The sequence below is a fragment of the Leptodactylus fuscus genome, chromosome 3 (assembly GCF_031893055.1).
Source record: "Leptodactylus fuscus isolate aLepFus1 chromosome 3, aLepFus1.hap2, whole genome shotgun sequence".
Taxonomy (NCBI): domain Eukaryota; kingdom Metazoa; phylum Chordata; class Amphibia; order Anura; family Leptodactylidae; genus Leptodactylus; species Leptodactylus fuscus.
This window is the reverse complement of record NC_134267.1, coordinates 98490101-98505110: the sequence shown is the minus strand read 5'-3', so window position 1 is coordinate 98505110 and position 15010 is coordinate 98490101. Positions and strand designations below refer to the sequence as shown.

The 15010-nt window shown below is 37.6% G+C and overlaps 1 protein-coding gene across 23 annotated transcripts in view; it reads right to left on the bottom strand.

The window, feature by feature from the left end:
• The window catches only part of LOC142197592 (uncharacterized), a 490495-nt gene that overhangs the window by 139484 nt on the left and 336001 nt on the right, over positions 1-15010 (bottom strand). For all 23 annotated transcript variants that reach the window (XR_012715324.1, XM_075267993.1, XM_075268011.1 and 20 more), the window contains 6 exons: positions 11529-11570; positions 9796-9837; positions 7720-7764; positions 5748-5792; positions 367-396; positions 197-241 (listed from right to left, as the gene is read on the bottom strand). Coding sequence is in view for 22 of the 23 variants with exons in the window: in XM_075267993.1 (XP_075124094.1) it covers positions 197-241; positions 367-396; positions 5748-5792; positions 7720-7764; positions 9796-9837; positions 11529-11570 (249 nt within the window). In the remaining variant the exon portion in view is untranslated. The remainder of the gene's footprint in view (positions 1-196; positions 242-366; positions 397-5747; positions 5793-7719; positions 7765-9795; positions 9838-11528; positions 11571-15010) is intronic.

Below are 15010 nucleotides of genomic sequence, written 5' to 3'. Positions count from 1 at the left end.
GTTACAAAAGCTCTTTAAAATTGAACATGCAAGTCCATTTTTAATGAATATATATAATGTATTATATAGAAAATGTATTTATTTATAATATATACATTTTTTTTGGAGGAGGGGGTAGTACAAAAAGAATAAAAGAGTGAATAAAAATATACGCCAGGAACAATAGCTAACAGTGGATATGTTTAGAAATAGTTACCTTTAACTATTTCTTTTGGCTCCACTTCATCTTGCTTTACAGGTTCTTCAAAAGAAGATGATATGTTATTAAAATCTTTTATTATAGAATAAAATCAAGTTAATTTTTATATTGAAAGACCTTTAAGGACAATAAGAAGGTTAAAAATTCAATGAAAGTTTAGAGATTACCTGGTTGAGGAGGCACTATGTGTGGCACTTCTGTAATGGAAATTATATAATTGTTATTTTTATATTTTACACTGTTTGTCATTTTCCAAAGGAATAGTAAAAACAATATTAAAAAGACCATACTTTTTTATTTTCAGGTATGAAATATTATATCAAGCTTTGTGCCGTAATCTAAATATTCAATTACAAAAGCAATAAGGCAGTAGCACTGCAAAAAAGTAAAAGTGAAGAAATAAAGAGTGCAAGTCTCCACAGAAGAACAACCACAATCCCAAATATCATTGCAATAGAAGAACTCCATATGGCGTATATAGTACTTACTAGAGATGAGCGAGTAGTGTTCGATCGAGTAGGTGTTCAATCGAATACTACGGTATTCGAAATACTCGTACTCGATCGAACACTACTAGCTGTTCAAAGTTTAATGTTCAATGCAGAACCAGCGTTGATTGGCAGAATGCTATACATTCTGCCAATCAACGCTGGTTCTTCTCTTACCTTTCCGAAGTCTTCTCCGCGCTGCATCCCCGCGGTGTCTTCCGGGTGGAATTCACTCTGCTTAGGCATCCGGCCTAGGCAGAGCCAACTGCGCATGCGCGGGCATGCATGCGCATACACGCGCATGCGCAGTCGGCTCTGCTCAGGCGTCAGGCCTGGGCAGAGCCGCATGCGCAGTCGGCTCTGCCTAGGCCGGACGCCTAGGCAGAGTGAATTCCACCCGGAAGAGGACGCGGGGACCCTGCGCCGGGAGAAGACTTCAAGGGGAATGCAGCCCGACCGTCACTCGTGGACTTGGTAAGTATGATTTTATCGAATGTTGCCTACCCCTGAAACGTGCATTTCCCCCCATAGACTATAATGGGGTCAAACAGTGTGCGGCTGTTCGAATTGATTTTGAACCTCGGACACTTTAGTGTTCGCTCATCTCTAGTAGTTATTCTTCTTTTAGTTACTTATAGTTTAAGTTTTCATTTGTTCTTACAGTTAAATGCATTTTCCTATGCATACATAATATTGAAGGGACATTGCAGAACATATAGATGTAGCACAGCTAACCCACATTCTGCACTTAGATAATCTGCTGCAGCATATCTTTATCACAGAAGACTACAAAAACCAATGAAGAGCCATCGAAAAATGTTTTTGCAACGACTTTTCATTGGTTTTGTTGTCTAATGTGAAAATATATCACACTGCAGTAGATTAACTAAGTGCAGAAGTTCGGGTTAACTTTGCTATATCTGTACCTGAAAAAAAATGAAGTCCCAAAGTATTGTATTTTCAAAGTTTGCCATGTCATGGGGTGCCAAAAACGCTCCCTTCTATGTATGTTGTACTAGACGTACGCACAGATCAGTCTTATCTTTGATCACAGTTATGCTATAATTTTAACAGTTTTATTACTTCATTGTATCTCCTTTATAAATTGTGCCTGTATTCACTGCTTGAGAAAGGTCCCATTGATACGGACTGAAACATTGCACATTATAGGGGAAATAAGATGTGGTAAACCTAGTAATACATCTAGTAATACTATTCACATGGATTAGTAAAATTACTGAGATTGCCACTTGATTTACATTGTGGAAGTCTATAGACACAGAGGCGGATTTACTGTTCCTGTCATGCACTGTATTCATAGAATAAAAACTCAAAGCAGGTGCCGAAGATTCACTAAATTTATCAAGGTGGCTAACTTACATTGAGAGAGGATTCTTGTGCATTTACCTTTAATTGAGAGAGAATTCTAATACATTTACCTTAGTACCCCAGCGTGATCTTAGCATCATACAGTAAAGGCTTATGTACACTATGCTATTAGGACTCTGTGCAGCCTATGAATTGTACTGAGCCATTTTACAATACCCTTAAACTTTTACAGTCTTTCTGTTGGATTTCTGTTGACTTCTGTGAAACTGAAAAAAATAGTGGCATATTCCACTTGATGTATCACCAGGTGCTTTTACCCTGAGAAACATTGTTTCTAGACCATCTTTCTGACATACCGCTAAACAAAGACAACATATCACATAACTAGGAGTTATGTATGTATATATTGAAAACAGCTCACCTGCAGAAACATGAACATATATAGACTGTAATAAACCTATACTATATACATTAAAAGATCCACTTCACTACTCATAAAACATCCAATTTTGTTCAGAATTCCAGGAAACCATAACAAATCAAATGTACAGACCACATGCCATCATTTAGTCTTTGCCATATACACAAGGCACAACGCTAACTAATCTCTCTGCAACACCTAAAAAAGTTCTAAATAATTTTCCTCTTACATAATCTTTTTTCCTTATTTACTTCCTTTTTTCCCAAGCATACGGCTGATATGAATCACTACAAACATGTTTGCCAATTTTCTAAATCAAACAACTGTACAGCATAATTTACTGTGACATTAACATTGCCACGTCAGAAACAATAGCTATCATGGTCAGCCTACTTCTTACTGAACAACTAAGATGTCTAATTTGTATTTTAAAAAAAGAAATATAAAAGTGACATCTGTTAGAAGACAGACACACATTGCTTCTGCCAAATATTCATTGCTGATCATTTGCTCTGCCAGATCTCATTAGTAGTAACTGAGGATGTAGGAGACTCGAATAAAAGTGTTTCATAAAACAGGAAACATTGCTAAGTCAGACAGATACCTTATAGATGAGACAAGAAATTAATTGGTTGCTCGGTAACCAAGTATAAGAGCTTGTAGAGTATACCAGGTGACAGGTAAGATAAGTTAGAAAGTCATATAACCCTTGTTAAATTATTGCATATGTGTAATGCAGTGCTCTCTTATTAAAAATAAAAATATTAGAAGTCATGGATATTTTCTATATTCAGTTATTGGGAACATTCTATATTCGGTTCTGAAGTGGAGATACAGTAAAGGGAATTGTTCTTATCTGGGACACAGAATATGCCATAAATACTCAATGAATGTGGGTCTCAAGTATGGGGGTCCAGCCTGGCTCAGCTATTCTTGGGACTACTATAAACATGAACGTAGAGAACAAAGGTCACCTCTACACTCACAGAAGTCAGGGGATAAAGGTTATGTTCCCTTATTCTTAAGATAGGAGCAGGTTCCAAAAGTACAGGACATATATGGCATAGTCTCTGAATTTCCCCAAAGGGAATTCACCATTAAGTCTTTCAAGAAATAATACGACCAAAATTATCAGAAACTTTGCAAAGATGTAATACAGACCAGGGAACAAAGCTGCACATCTGGTGGCACTGTCTCTTCACAGTCATCACATGAAATCCAGAATCATAACACCTATACTAATTAGATTTCTGCTAGTGGCATCAAGATCCATCATACCTAGGATGTGGAAGTCTACCACCCCCCTTCTATGGAGGCTTGGTTACAGAAGGTTCTACATATCTACCCTATGGAAGTCTTACTGGCTGAAATCAAACAATATGACAACTTGGGCCAGTAAGTGTGGCTCCTTTGGAACACTTTTTACTAGTCTTCTGACTTCTAGCATATTTTCTCGACCTCCACATCCTAGCTCTCCTTTTCCAATTGCTCTGTTCCCCCTTCTACCCTGTACCCCCCATATTTGTCTCCCTTTTCTGCCCTTCTCTCTATTCCCTATCCCTCCTATACTCATCACACATCCCCTCCTATCAGGAACTATTGTGACCCCTTATCTTAGTTAACTTGCTTACTATAATTCTGCTGCAACAAAGTCAACTACTACCATCATCACCCCTTGCCTCAATTGCCTTCTCCTGATTACATTTCTCATCCTGTCCCCCCTCCTCTCCTCCTCCCCTCCTCCAACACTGTTCTACAGCTTTGATACATTTGTATATTGTTCTGTTCCATTTTTTGCAATTACAATAAAAATTTAATGCAAAAAACTTCAACAGATTATATGAATTAAATTATTAAATATGGTATCCATCTATGAAATAATAAATGTGAAATAGTAGTCACTACAAAGTATCAGCAAGAATGACAACAATCAAAGGAAATTCCAGAAAGAAAAAGTTGTAGAAGTATATTACTACAAAAGGTCAAAATCCATTAACAAGACCTTAAAACTTCCTCAAATTATAGGGAACATTTGTTACTGCACAAATCCACCCCAGCAAACAATGGTCTAATAGATTTCTCCAAGGCTTTGAAGACTACATGGAAGAAAGTCACTAAACATTCCAAAAGAATATTTACAAAAAAATGGTCCGGAAGACTTCTGATCATTCTTTTTTTTTTAATCATCATTAGAGATGAGCGAACAGTAAAATGTTCGAGATTCGATATTCATTTCAAGTAGCCCCTCAATATTCGACTACTCGAATCGAATATCGAACCCTATTATAGTCTATGGGGGGAAAATGCTCGTTTCAGCGGTAGGCAACGTTCGACCAAATTGTACTTACCAAGTCCACGAGTGAGGGTTGGGCTGGATCCTCCGAGAAGTCTTCTCCGTGCAGCATCCCCGCGGCATCTTCCAGCTCTGAATTCACTCTGCCCAGGCCTGATGCCTGGCAGAGTGAATTCAGAGCCGGAAGATGCCGCGGGGAAGCTACACGGAGAAGACTTCTAAAGGTAGGAGAAGAACCAGCGTTGATTGGTCGACTGTATAGCATTCGGCCAATCAATGCTGGTTCTGTATCTAACTTTTCCATTCGAATAGCGAGTGGTACTCGATCGAGTACAAGTGTTTCGAATAGCGTAGTATTCGATCGAATACCTACTCGATTGAATACTACTCGCTCATCTCTAATCATCATCTATTTTATTTCAGGTTTTTATTTATTTATTTTTTTTATTTTCTGTATATGATTATGAGGGGTAATCCTCATGCCTGAGCCACTGTTCATAGCACTTATAGATATCCTTTACAGCATCCCATGGGCCATAAGGAATTGTACTCTGAGGATGTCTTAATGATTTCTATGGGATAGTATACTATACATGCTCTAAGATCTGTGTAAGATGTCTTAGTATAAATAAAAGGGGGATGGGACGTGACTCTTCCCTACAGTGGATGCTGTGATCCTCAGTTCACTTTTACAAAATCAAAATGACTCTTAAACTACCGGCAGATTACAGTTACCCATAATAATTGTGGTTTTGCAAAATAATATTGCAGCCGATAATTGGTTTTCATCGTTACATGGTTGGTTTAGAAGATTTATTTAATACCGGTATTTCTAAAATGAAAAAATATCATTTCCTGAAGGCTAGTACATAGTTCATGGATTTATGCTGTTTCATGAATGCATTTAGAACAAACTGAATGTAAACACGTTTAGTGGAACAAAGAGTTTTTAATACATGTTACATCATTTAAAGGCCTGTTTTTGAAGTGGTTTGACATTGGTGGTAGAATCTGTACCTTTTATCTCTACTTCCTGAGGTTTTTCTTCTGATGCAAAAGGTTCTAAACAAATGGAAAGGTCAATTAAAAGTCATCTATTAGGGAACATTTTTCATAGTAGCAAAAATATAACTTTTTTCAAAAAAGCTGATAACATAAGCAAATATTCTAATACAATATTTAATATTTGGCTTTCCTTTTACCATAAAGTATTGAGGCATATCATACACGCTTTATACTTTATTGAAATGTCCATTATTCATTCTATGTACTGTATTCTGAGTATGTACTGTATATATGATGTCTGATAGTGCTACCTACAGTATGCAGCGTACTGTTATGGATGGTGGTTTGGTCTGTTGCAAGCAGATATATATTCTATTATTACTTATGCTTACAAATACTATTGTGGGGAGATATTGGTGCCAAAATTAACGGCACCGATATCTCCAACACCAGAAAAGACAACAGTTGGCTTCCTAGCGGTATATGAAACCGCACTTTCATGAGGAGATGAAAGATCCTCTTTATCTGAAATAACATGCATGCTTGACAGATTTGGTATTGCTTGTTTATAAGAGAGTTGAGGAATCTGCAGTCAGATAAGATAGCTCCTATGTACATAGTATCCTTAATATAATTAGCAGTTCGCCATATTTAATACTGTAGAAAGGAAGTTGTCTAGTTTTAGCATGTTTAGTGTAATGTCTCTGCCTGTTCAGGTCTCTGTGCCACCCTCCGCGCACACGCTATGTGGCAGGAGGCAGTTTCATTTTGATTCTTTGCTTAAAGTTTTCATTGCATTGTGTGAACACTGCTCTATGACCTATTCTCTGTAATTAAATTTCCACCACACCCATCTCCTGCACCTTTTTTCTCTGATCATCAAATAGTTAATTCTAGTCTTGCCTGTGTGATTGACAGCATGTCTTCCGATCAAGCCTAGGGTGGGTCTTTGGCTTCCTATATACAGGCCATCCGCCCTCACAGGCTTGCTGGCTATTGTGACTCGGTCCTTAGACTTTGTCCCTGCTAAGCTCCTCTTTCTGAAATTATTGTATTACTGATCTCTGACCCTTGGTTTCCCATGTGACTATTCTTTTGGATTATGATTTTGTACTGCATTGTTTGACTGTTACCGGACTCTTGGCTAAATGACCTCCCTTTGTTGTTGTTTGTCTTGTCTGCGTTCTGTGTCATATATATAGGTAGGGCTTGTCGACCAGTTGTCGCCTATTGTTTAGTATAGGTCCAGCCAGCAGTAAGGGACAGTGGGGGGTTTCAGCTTAGGGCTCACTGTCTTTTTTGACCCTCCCTCCAGGGTTCACCAGCAGCTTCTGGGAAATTGCTGCTCTAGCAATTCCCTTACATATGGTCTGTTGCGTCCAACATTTATTAAAAATAATGTTTGAATTTCTAAGCTACATATTGTTCAATGTGATGCGTAGATGGCTACAAATGCTATAGAACCGTGTACAATATACTGGATATGGCATACTATGAGTTTGCTGTCTATTGAGTCTTTTTACAATTGGAGGATCATGAACAGTCTTCATATAGTGGTTTCTCCCTCTACATTATGCAGAAATACATAGCAATGACATTCAACAGGGAATGTCCTTATGCCATTTACTATACAGTGCCACATAGTGTGCCTTCAGCTCTGCAGTATGAAACTATAGTACACACATTTACCACTGTATAGGCCCTGTACATATGTCGTGCATTTCTTGACCAAGGATTAGATTCGATTTGTACAGTGTATTTTGACACCCTATATTTACTGTATTTAACATACAGTACATCTTATTTAGCCACCTGCCTAATTTAAAAAAAAAATCTGTTTATAGAACAATTGTGGATGATATATCTTGCCATACTATATATTTACATAATAAAATCATATAAGATAATATCAAAATGATTGCCTCAAAAATAATTTCATAAATTAGGGAAGAAAACAAAATTAAATAAATTATTTTGCATTTACCTTTTATATCCACAACTGGAAGTATTTCTTCATGTATGTGGACCTCTGCAATTTATGAAGCAACATATAAAGAAATTACAAATTGGAATATCGTGAACCTATATACAATATACATTATGTAATAGCTTAATGTAGGGTAATCATATTCTACAGCATAACACATAGAAATAGTACGTGATAGGTCTCATTTCACTTATGGTTTTATATATCTATCGCAACTTCTTCTGACCACAGGCTTAAGGAAACATGGCTGTTCCCCACTGTCTGTGTAACTTTCGTAGAGATAAATAAGCATTACAGAAACTGCATAGAACAAGAAGCTACATTGTTTATTTAACATGAAAAGCTACACATTAACACATGACTGCCTCATGAAGGTATGAACAGGGCTATTCCTATCTCAGTCATAAAAGGCTGAGCCATAAAAGTCTGAAGTAAGAAAAATATTTTAATCATAAAATTTTGTAACACAATTTAGAATAGTGGAACATTTTAGAACTCATTCATTGAACAAACTGTATCTTTATTATTGATTTGAAAGGCATGTCTTTGGTATCTCACAAAAAGTCTGTAGGCGGACAGGTTTTCTCTGATGCATGAATTTAACTTTTACTTTTATTGTCATTCATATTGTTAAAAGTGCTTGTTAAAGCTGGAGATGTTATGACCATTGCCGCAATACAGTATAATAAATGAGACCTATTCTGCCATGGATACATTTATGAATGCCCTGATGACTTCTCATGAGATGGTTCTGTAACTTTCTTATTTGCTAAGGGCTGCCATGGACTAGCCTTGTACTGTCAGTAGAAGTATATTTCTGAGTAAATGAAACATTACTTTCTCTCTGATCCACAGTGATACAGAGCTTCTTATTAAGGATTCTGACTTATACTCAAGTAGTGGCTGTAGACAGCCTTAATTTTGTTTTAAAATAAAGGAGTATTCCATCTTGAAACATTTACCACCTAACCACTGGATTATTGTTAAATATAAGATCAGTAAAGGTGCAGCCACTGGGTCCCTACCAATTGCCAGAATGGGAAACCCCAGTCCTCTGTTTCTCCCAGCCACACAGTGCTTAGCTGCTAAATTTTTAACAACAGGTTCCATGGGGGGTCACCCAAAAGAGGGGAGTGGAAGAAAAAAGGGGAGAGGGGGAAAGGGGCTCAGCGACAAGCAAAAGGAGGTTATCCCCGTATATTAAATTTGTTATCCACCTTTCTAATACTGATATTACATCGTCATAGGTCTGACACCTGGGACTTCTGCAGATCAGGACTGTGCATCTCCCACTAAAAACATGCCATACAATATTCACTGCTACAGTACCCAAGCCCACTGCTACACATTTTTTGGTAAGCCAGCAGCATGACTCCTGGCATGTTAACATTACTGATAGCCATGCTGTCCCAGAAAAGCTCATCTACAGTAGTACTGGCTGCTGTACCCCCGCAGATGTGATATTGATGGACTATCCTAAGGATAGGTCACTAATATTAGAAAGTTACATAAGGCAAGGAATTGGAGAGACCCCTGACCAGGAGCGGTGTAAAATAAAATAAATAAATTCAACCCCTTAATGTCCCCCACACTTTAATACCCCCCACACAAAATATTAACCTCAATCACTGGTTCCCCATACAATATAATGGCCCTATCACTGGTCTTCCATACAATTGCCCCATCATTAGTCCCATACAGTATAGGGGACCAAATGACGGGGCCATTGTATGGGTACCAGTGATGGGGACACAGTATGAGCGATAAAGTGGCCCTTTCACTGGTCCCTCATACAACAGTATTACAAATCACAGGGCTTGTTGGCACTTACCTGCCTGCTTCCCAAGTCTGCTCTGTCTCTCTGCTCTGGGTGCACTGCTGTGATGTCAGATGCACTCAAAGCAGAAAGGAGCAGGAGAGGTCAGAGAGCAGACAAGTTAATACCAGCACTCCATCCTTGTAGATTGTAGGTGAACAAACCTAATATAGCCTGTGATTAAAACAATGTTAAACAATGGATATTAACTTCAATATAAAATACTATTCATTAATACTAACTAACAAAAGTTATACCTTTTAGTGTCACCACTGTTGGCTTTTCTTCTTCCTCAGATACTGGAAAAAAAAACCCACAAATGCAAAATCAGTAAATAAGTAATAAAAGAAAAATGCATTGATTATTTGAAAATAATGACACAAATGCTATATGATATATAAAAGTCAGAACATTAAGATCTATTTTCTCATTTCTTCTTTATATTACCTCTTGGATTGACATGTCCAGATATGTGTATAACAAATTAAGCAATTTTTCTTAACCCCTTAAGGACACAGCTTAAAAACGCCTTAAGGACCAGGTCTCATTTTTCAAATCTGACATCTGTCACTTTATATACCAATAACTTTGAGATGCTTTAACTTATGCAAGTAATTTTGAGAGTGTTTTTTCATGACACATTCATGACACATTTTACTTCATGTTACTAGTAAATATTAAGCAATATTTTTGTATTTATTTATAAAAAAAATATGATGGAAATTTGGGGGAAAAAAATTGCAATTTTCAAAATATGAAATGCTCTACTTTTCAAACAGTTATACCACCAAATACATGAATAAATATTATCTACCATATTTAGACATTTCATTTTTTTTCACTAATACATTCATTTAGACCTAAAATTAACACATTCACAAAGGGTTAAAGGAGAAAATGCATTACACTGTCTGTTATGTAAGGAGTTTGTTATTTATCAAGGGGTGTAGTGAGCATTAGTATATGAAGCACAGCGGACAGTGAAAAGTGAATAAGCTGTGTGGAGTACATTGGGTACACTAAATTCAATAGTATTTTCCTTGGTCACTTCTACTTTCTTTTCTTTGTAAGCTCTAAATTTGGGGTGTACCCTAATATATGCTAGTACAGTTTATATATTCCCTTCCTGCTGCAGCCAGTGGCGTTATAATGATTTGGCAATGATTTGTTTACTTTAACCCTTTCACAACAAAGGGTCATTAATGCCCCAATGCTCAGGCCAAATTTAGCAATTTTGGTATGTATTGCTTTACACAGCAATATCTTTTTAATGGTTTTGCATAAGTCAACTATTTTTAGCAGTAGCCTTAATTGTTAAATAAGTTTTTTTTTTTGTTTTTTTTTTTGGGTAGAAGTAGAAAAATGGTGTAAAATGTAAAAAAAAAATTTGTTTCTTTTGTCTATAACAAATTTTTTTCATAGATACCATTGCACATAAAAATATTAATATAAGACTTTCTATTTCTTCTGATTACAGGGGCTACACATTTATATATTATTTGTTTGTGTTGTTTTTTTACACAAAATTAGATATCATATTGTTTTATATTCAGCATAGCTTATTTTATGGACCCATAGTCCATGTGTAAATTAACCAGTAGTAGAAGAGTAGAGGGCTGTAAATTACATTTGTCATCTCTTGCTAGGCTTCCTGCTGACAGAGCAGACCTAGTGGAAGAAGGTGAAGAGATGGGCTGTAGGGGAACATGTTCAAATAGCACAATGTGAATCAGAAGACTGTTTCACGTCACTATGGTCACCATAGTGAGTTAAATTTTGTTGATCCAAGTAATGATAAAGGCCCTAAAAGTTTCCCTTATCAAAGTGTACCTCTGGGACAATAGTTATGCATGGAGAAGCCGCTCTTATCACCCCTACAGGAGTACTTATTAATCACAGGTGTTTGACTTCAGTTAATGGGACTGCAGCATTGGGTATCAGAAAAAGCCAGATTAGCAATTTTTAGTTATATACTGTTCAATATACTTGCCTTTTGTTTCCAATGATGAAGGTTCTTCTTGTATTACAATTTCTGCAGAATTTATAGAAATATAAATATTTTTTAAAAATCTATTTTACATGCAGAATGGTGCAAAATTAAAGTTAATATATCATCAGCCCCATTGTCCCTGTACAGCGACCGTTGTACTGTTACAAAGCATGTGTACAACATTTTTCAACTGAGCTATTAGCAAACATGGGCCTATGTATTTTAAGCAATGCATTTTCTTTAAATGAAACAAGATGTTGTCAACTTCAAACTGTTGTAGCTTTAAAAAAAATTGTGAGCACTTTTTTGGGTACTCACAAGATTTAGTTGTTTACTTGTATTTCATTTTAGTTTAGTCAATTACATTTAAATATATAGACGAGAAATAACTTTCCAATTCAATCTGTGATTAAAAACTGTTTTGCATGCCTTGAATCATATTTATGAGTTGTCTGAGCACCTTTAGCGACTCATTTATGAAAGGGGTGTGACTTAGAAAGAAAAGGTAATAGTCTTAGAATTGATATTGTATTCCAAATTTGAAGTAAAGCAAATCAACGCACGTATCACATTGAAAGCAATAGAGAAAAAAGCAGCCCATTCATTTCTATGGGGAGCGCACATATGCCTGCTCCCATAGAAAGCAATGGAATATGTTTTAATGCCGCTGATTCGGAACATGTTACACATTCAGAATCAGCGAGCGTATACTCCTTGTGAAGTGGCCCTAAAACTGCAAAAAAATTATCATCCAATTGGTGTATATTTAGACTGTCTTATCTAAGTTTACACTGTGTAACTTAGCATTAGTAAATTTTCCCAAATGTGTTTACTATGGGGATGTGTAGGACTAAAAAAAAAATCACTGCTTTCTTCCTCTCAGGAAGTGACCACATGTTCATGGCAATGCCATATCTCAATCCCCCACTCCCCAAAAAAATCCATTAATTAATTTGCATTTTATTTCATGAAATGTGCATTTGATTACCTATTAACCAGCAAGAATTCTGTCTCTCACTGACCTGCTAGTTTTTCTTTAAGAAGCCCTCCTACTTTACACTCACTACCTGTATTAATTGCACCTGTTTGAACTCTTTAAAGAGGACCTTTCACCATTTTGCCCACAGGCAGTTCTATATACTGCCAGAAGGCTGACAGTGCGCTGAATTCAGCACACTGTCGGCTTTCCCGATCTGGGCCCGGTGTGAAGAGCTTACGGTCCAGTACCGTAGCTCTTATATGGTCAGAAGGGCGTTTCTGACACTTAGCCAGAGACGTCCTTCTTCACAGCACAGCCAATCGCGCTGTACTGTGAGAGCCCCTCCATCTGCTCGCAGTACTCGTCCATAGACGAGCATTATAAGAGAGGGAGGGGGGAGTTCCTCCCGGCTCTCACAGCACAGCGCGATTGGCTGTGCTGTGAAGAAGGACGTCTGTAGCTAAGTGTCAGAAACGCCCTTCTGACCATAGACGAGCTACGGTACCGGACCGTAAGCTCTTAACACCGGGCCCAGATTGGGAAAGCCGACAGTGCGCTGAACTCAGCTCACTGTCAGCATTCCGGCAGTATATAGAACTGCCTGTGGGCAAAATGGTGAAAGGTCCTCTTTAAAGACATCTGTCCACACACTCAATCATTCACACTCCAACCTCTCCGTCATGTCCAAGACCAAGGAGCTGTCTAAAGACACCAGAGACAAAATTGTAGACCTGCACAAGGTTAGGATGGGCTACAGAACAATAGGAAAGCACTTTGGTGAAAAGGCAACTGTTGGCGCAATTATTAGAGAATGGAAGAAACACAAGATGGATGTCATTCTTTCTTGGTCTGGGTCTCCATGCAGGATCTCGCCTCATGGGCTAAGGATGATTCTAAGAAAGGTCAGGAATAAACCCAGAACCACAAGAGAGGACCTGTTCAATGACCTGAAGAGAGCTGGGACTAAATTCTCCAAGATTACTGTTATTAACAAACTACGCCGTCATGGATTAAAATCCTGCTGGGCATGCAAGGTCCCCCTGCTCATGCCAGCACATTCCAGGCCTGTTTGAAATTCACTAATGATCATCTGGATGATGCAGAGACATGGGAGAAGATTATGTGGTCAGATGAGCCCAAAATGGAACTTTGTGGTATCAACTCCACTTGCCGTGTTTGGAGGAAGAACAAGGCTGAGTACATCCCTAAGAACAATGTCCCAACCATGAAGCATGGGGTGGAAACATCATACTTTGGGGGTGCTTTTCTGCAAAGGGGACAGAACAACTGCACCATATTGAAGGGAGGATGAATAGGGCCATATATCAAAAGATTTTGATAAACAACCTCCTTCCCTCAGTCAGAGTATTGAATATGGGTCATGGCTGGGTCTTCCAGCATGACAATAATCCAAAACACACAGCCAGGGAAACGAATGAGTGGTTCTGTAAGAGGATTTTCAAGGTCCTGGAGAGGCTTAGCCAGTCTCCATACCTGAACCCAATCGAAAATCTTTGGAGGGAGTTGAAACTCAATGTAGTCCAGTGACACCCCCAAAACCTGAAAGATCTGGAGAAAATATGTTTGGAAGAGTTGGCAAAAATCCCTGCTGCAATGTGTGCACACTTGGTCGAGAACTACAAGAAACGTCTGACCTCTGGAAATACAAACAAAGGTTTCTGTACCAAATCTTAAATTCTGTTTTTCTATTGTATCAAATAGTTTCATGCAATAAAATCTCCATTCTTTCTAGATGGGAAAACTTACAAGATCGCCAGTGAATCAAATACTTAATTTCCCCACTGTATATGGCAAATGAAAAAAGAAATCTGCATGGATCATATCCATGAGCCATTCATTGTTCATACTATATAGACTAAGATTTGCAAAAAATAAAAAAACCTAATAATAATAATAATAATAATAATAATAATGAATTTTCTTTAATAATTATGTTTTTTTCTTTGTCAATGAAAAAAGTATTGATGGCTTTGGATGATTTCAATCTGTTCTAAATGTTTTATTCTGTCACAGAAGAAAGTATGAAATAATATGTTGCTCTGAATGCTAAATATTGTCATTTTAGATATAAACATAAAACATAGCAAATTAGAAGTAAAATTAAGATTAAACAGGTTGTCCTCGTAGAAATTTTATATTTTAAATAGGCCTGAGAAGGAACTGAAAAAAAAAGGAATCATACGCAACTTTCCCCAGTGCTTCTCAGGAAGTTTCAGTCCTGCCAGTCCATTGTTGACCTCTTGTGGAAGTCCCCACCACACGTGACTGCTGAGGCCAAAAAGCAGCCTCAGCAGATACAGAAGGGATCAGGGACGTCACAGCCGGTGAGGAGTTTCACTTTGAGAAGAGAGCCCAGCAGAAGGACCAGACCTTGTTAGGAGGACACCAGAGCATCGTGGAAAGGCGAGTATGATTTTTCTTGTTTCACCTTCCCCGACTTATTTTAAAAATATTTTTTTGCCTGGACAACCTCTTTAAGTGT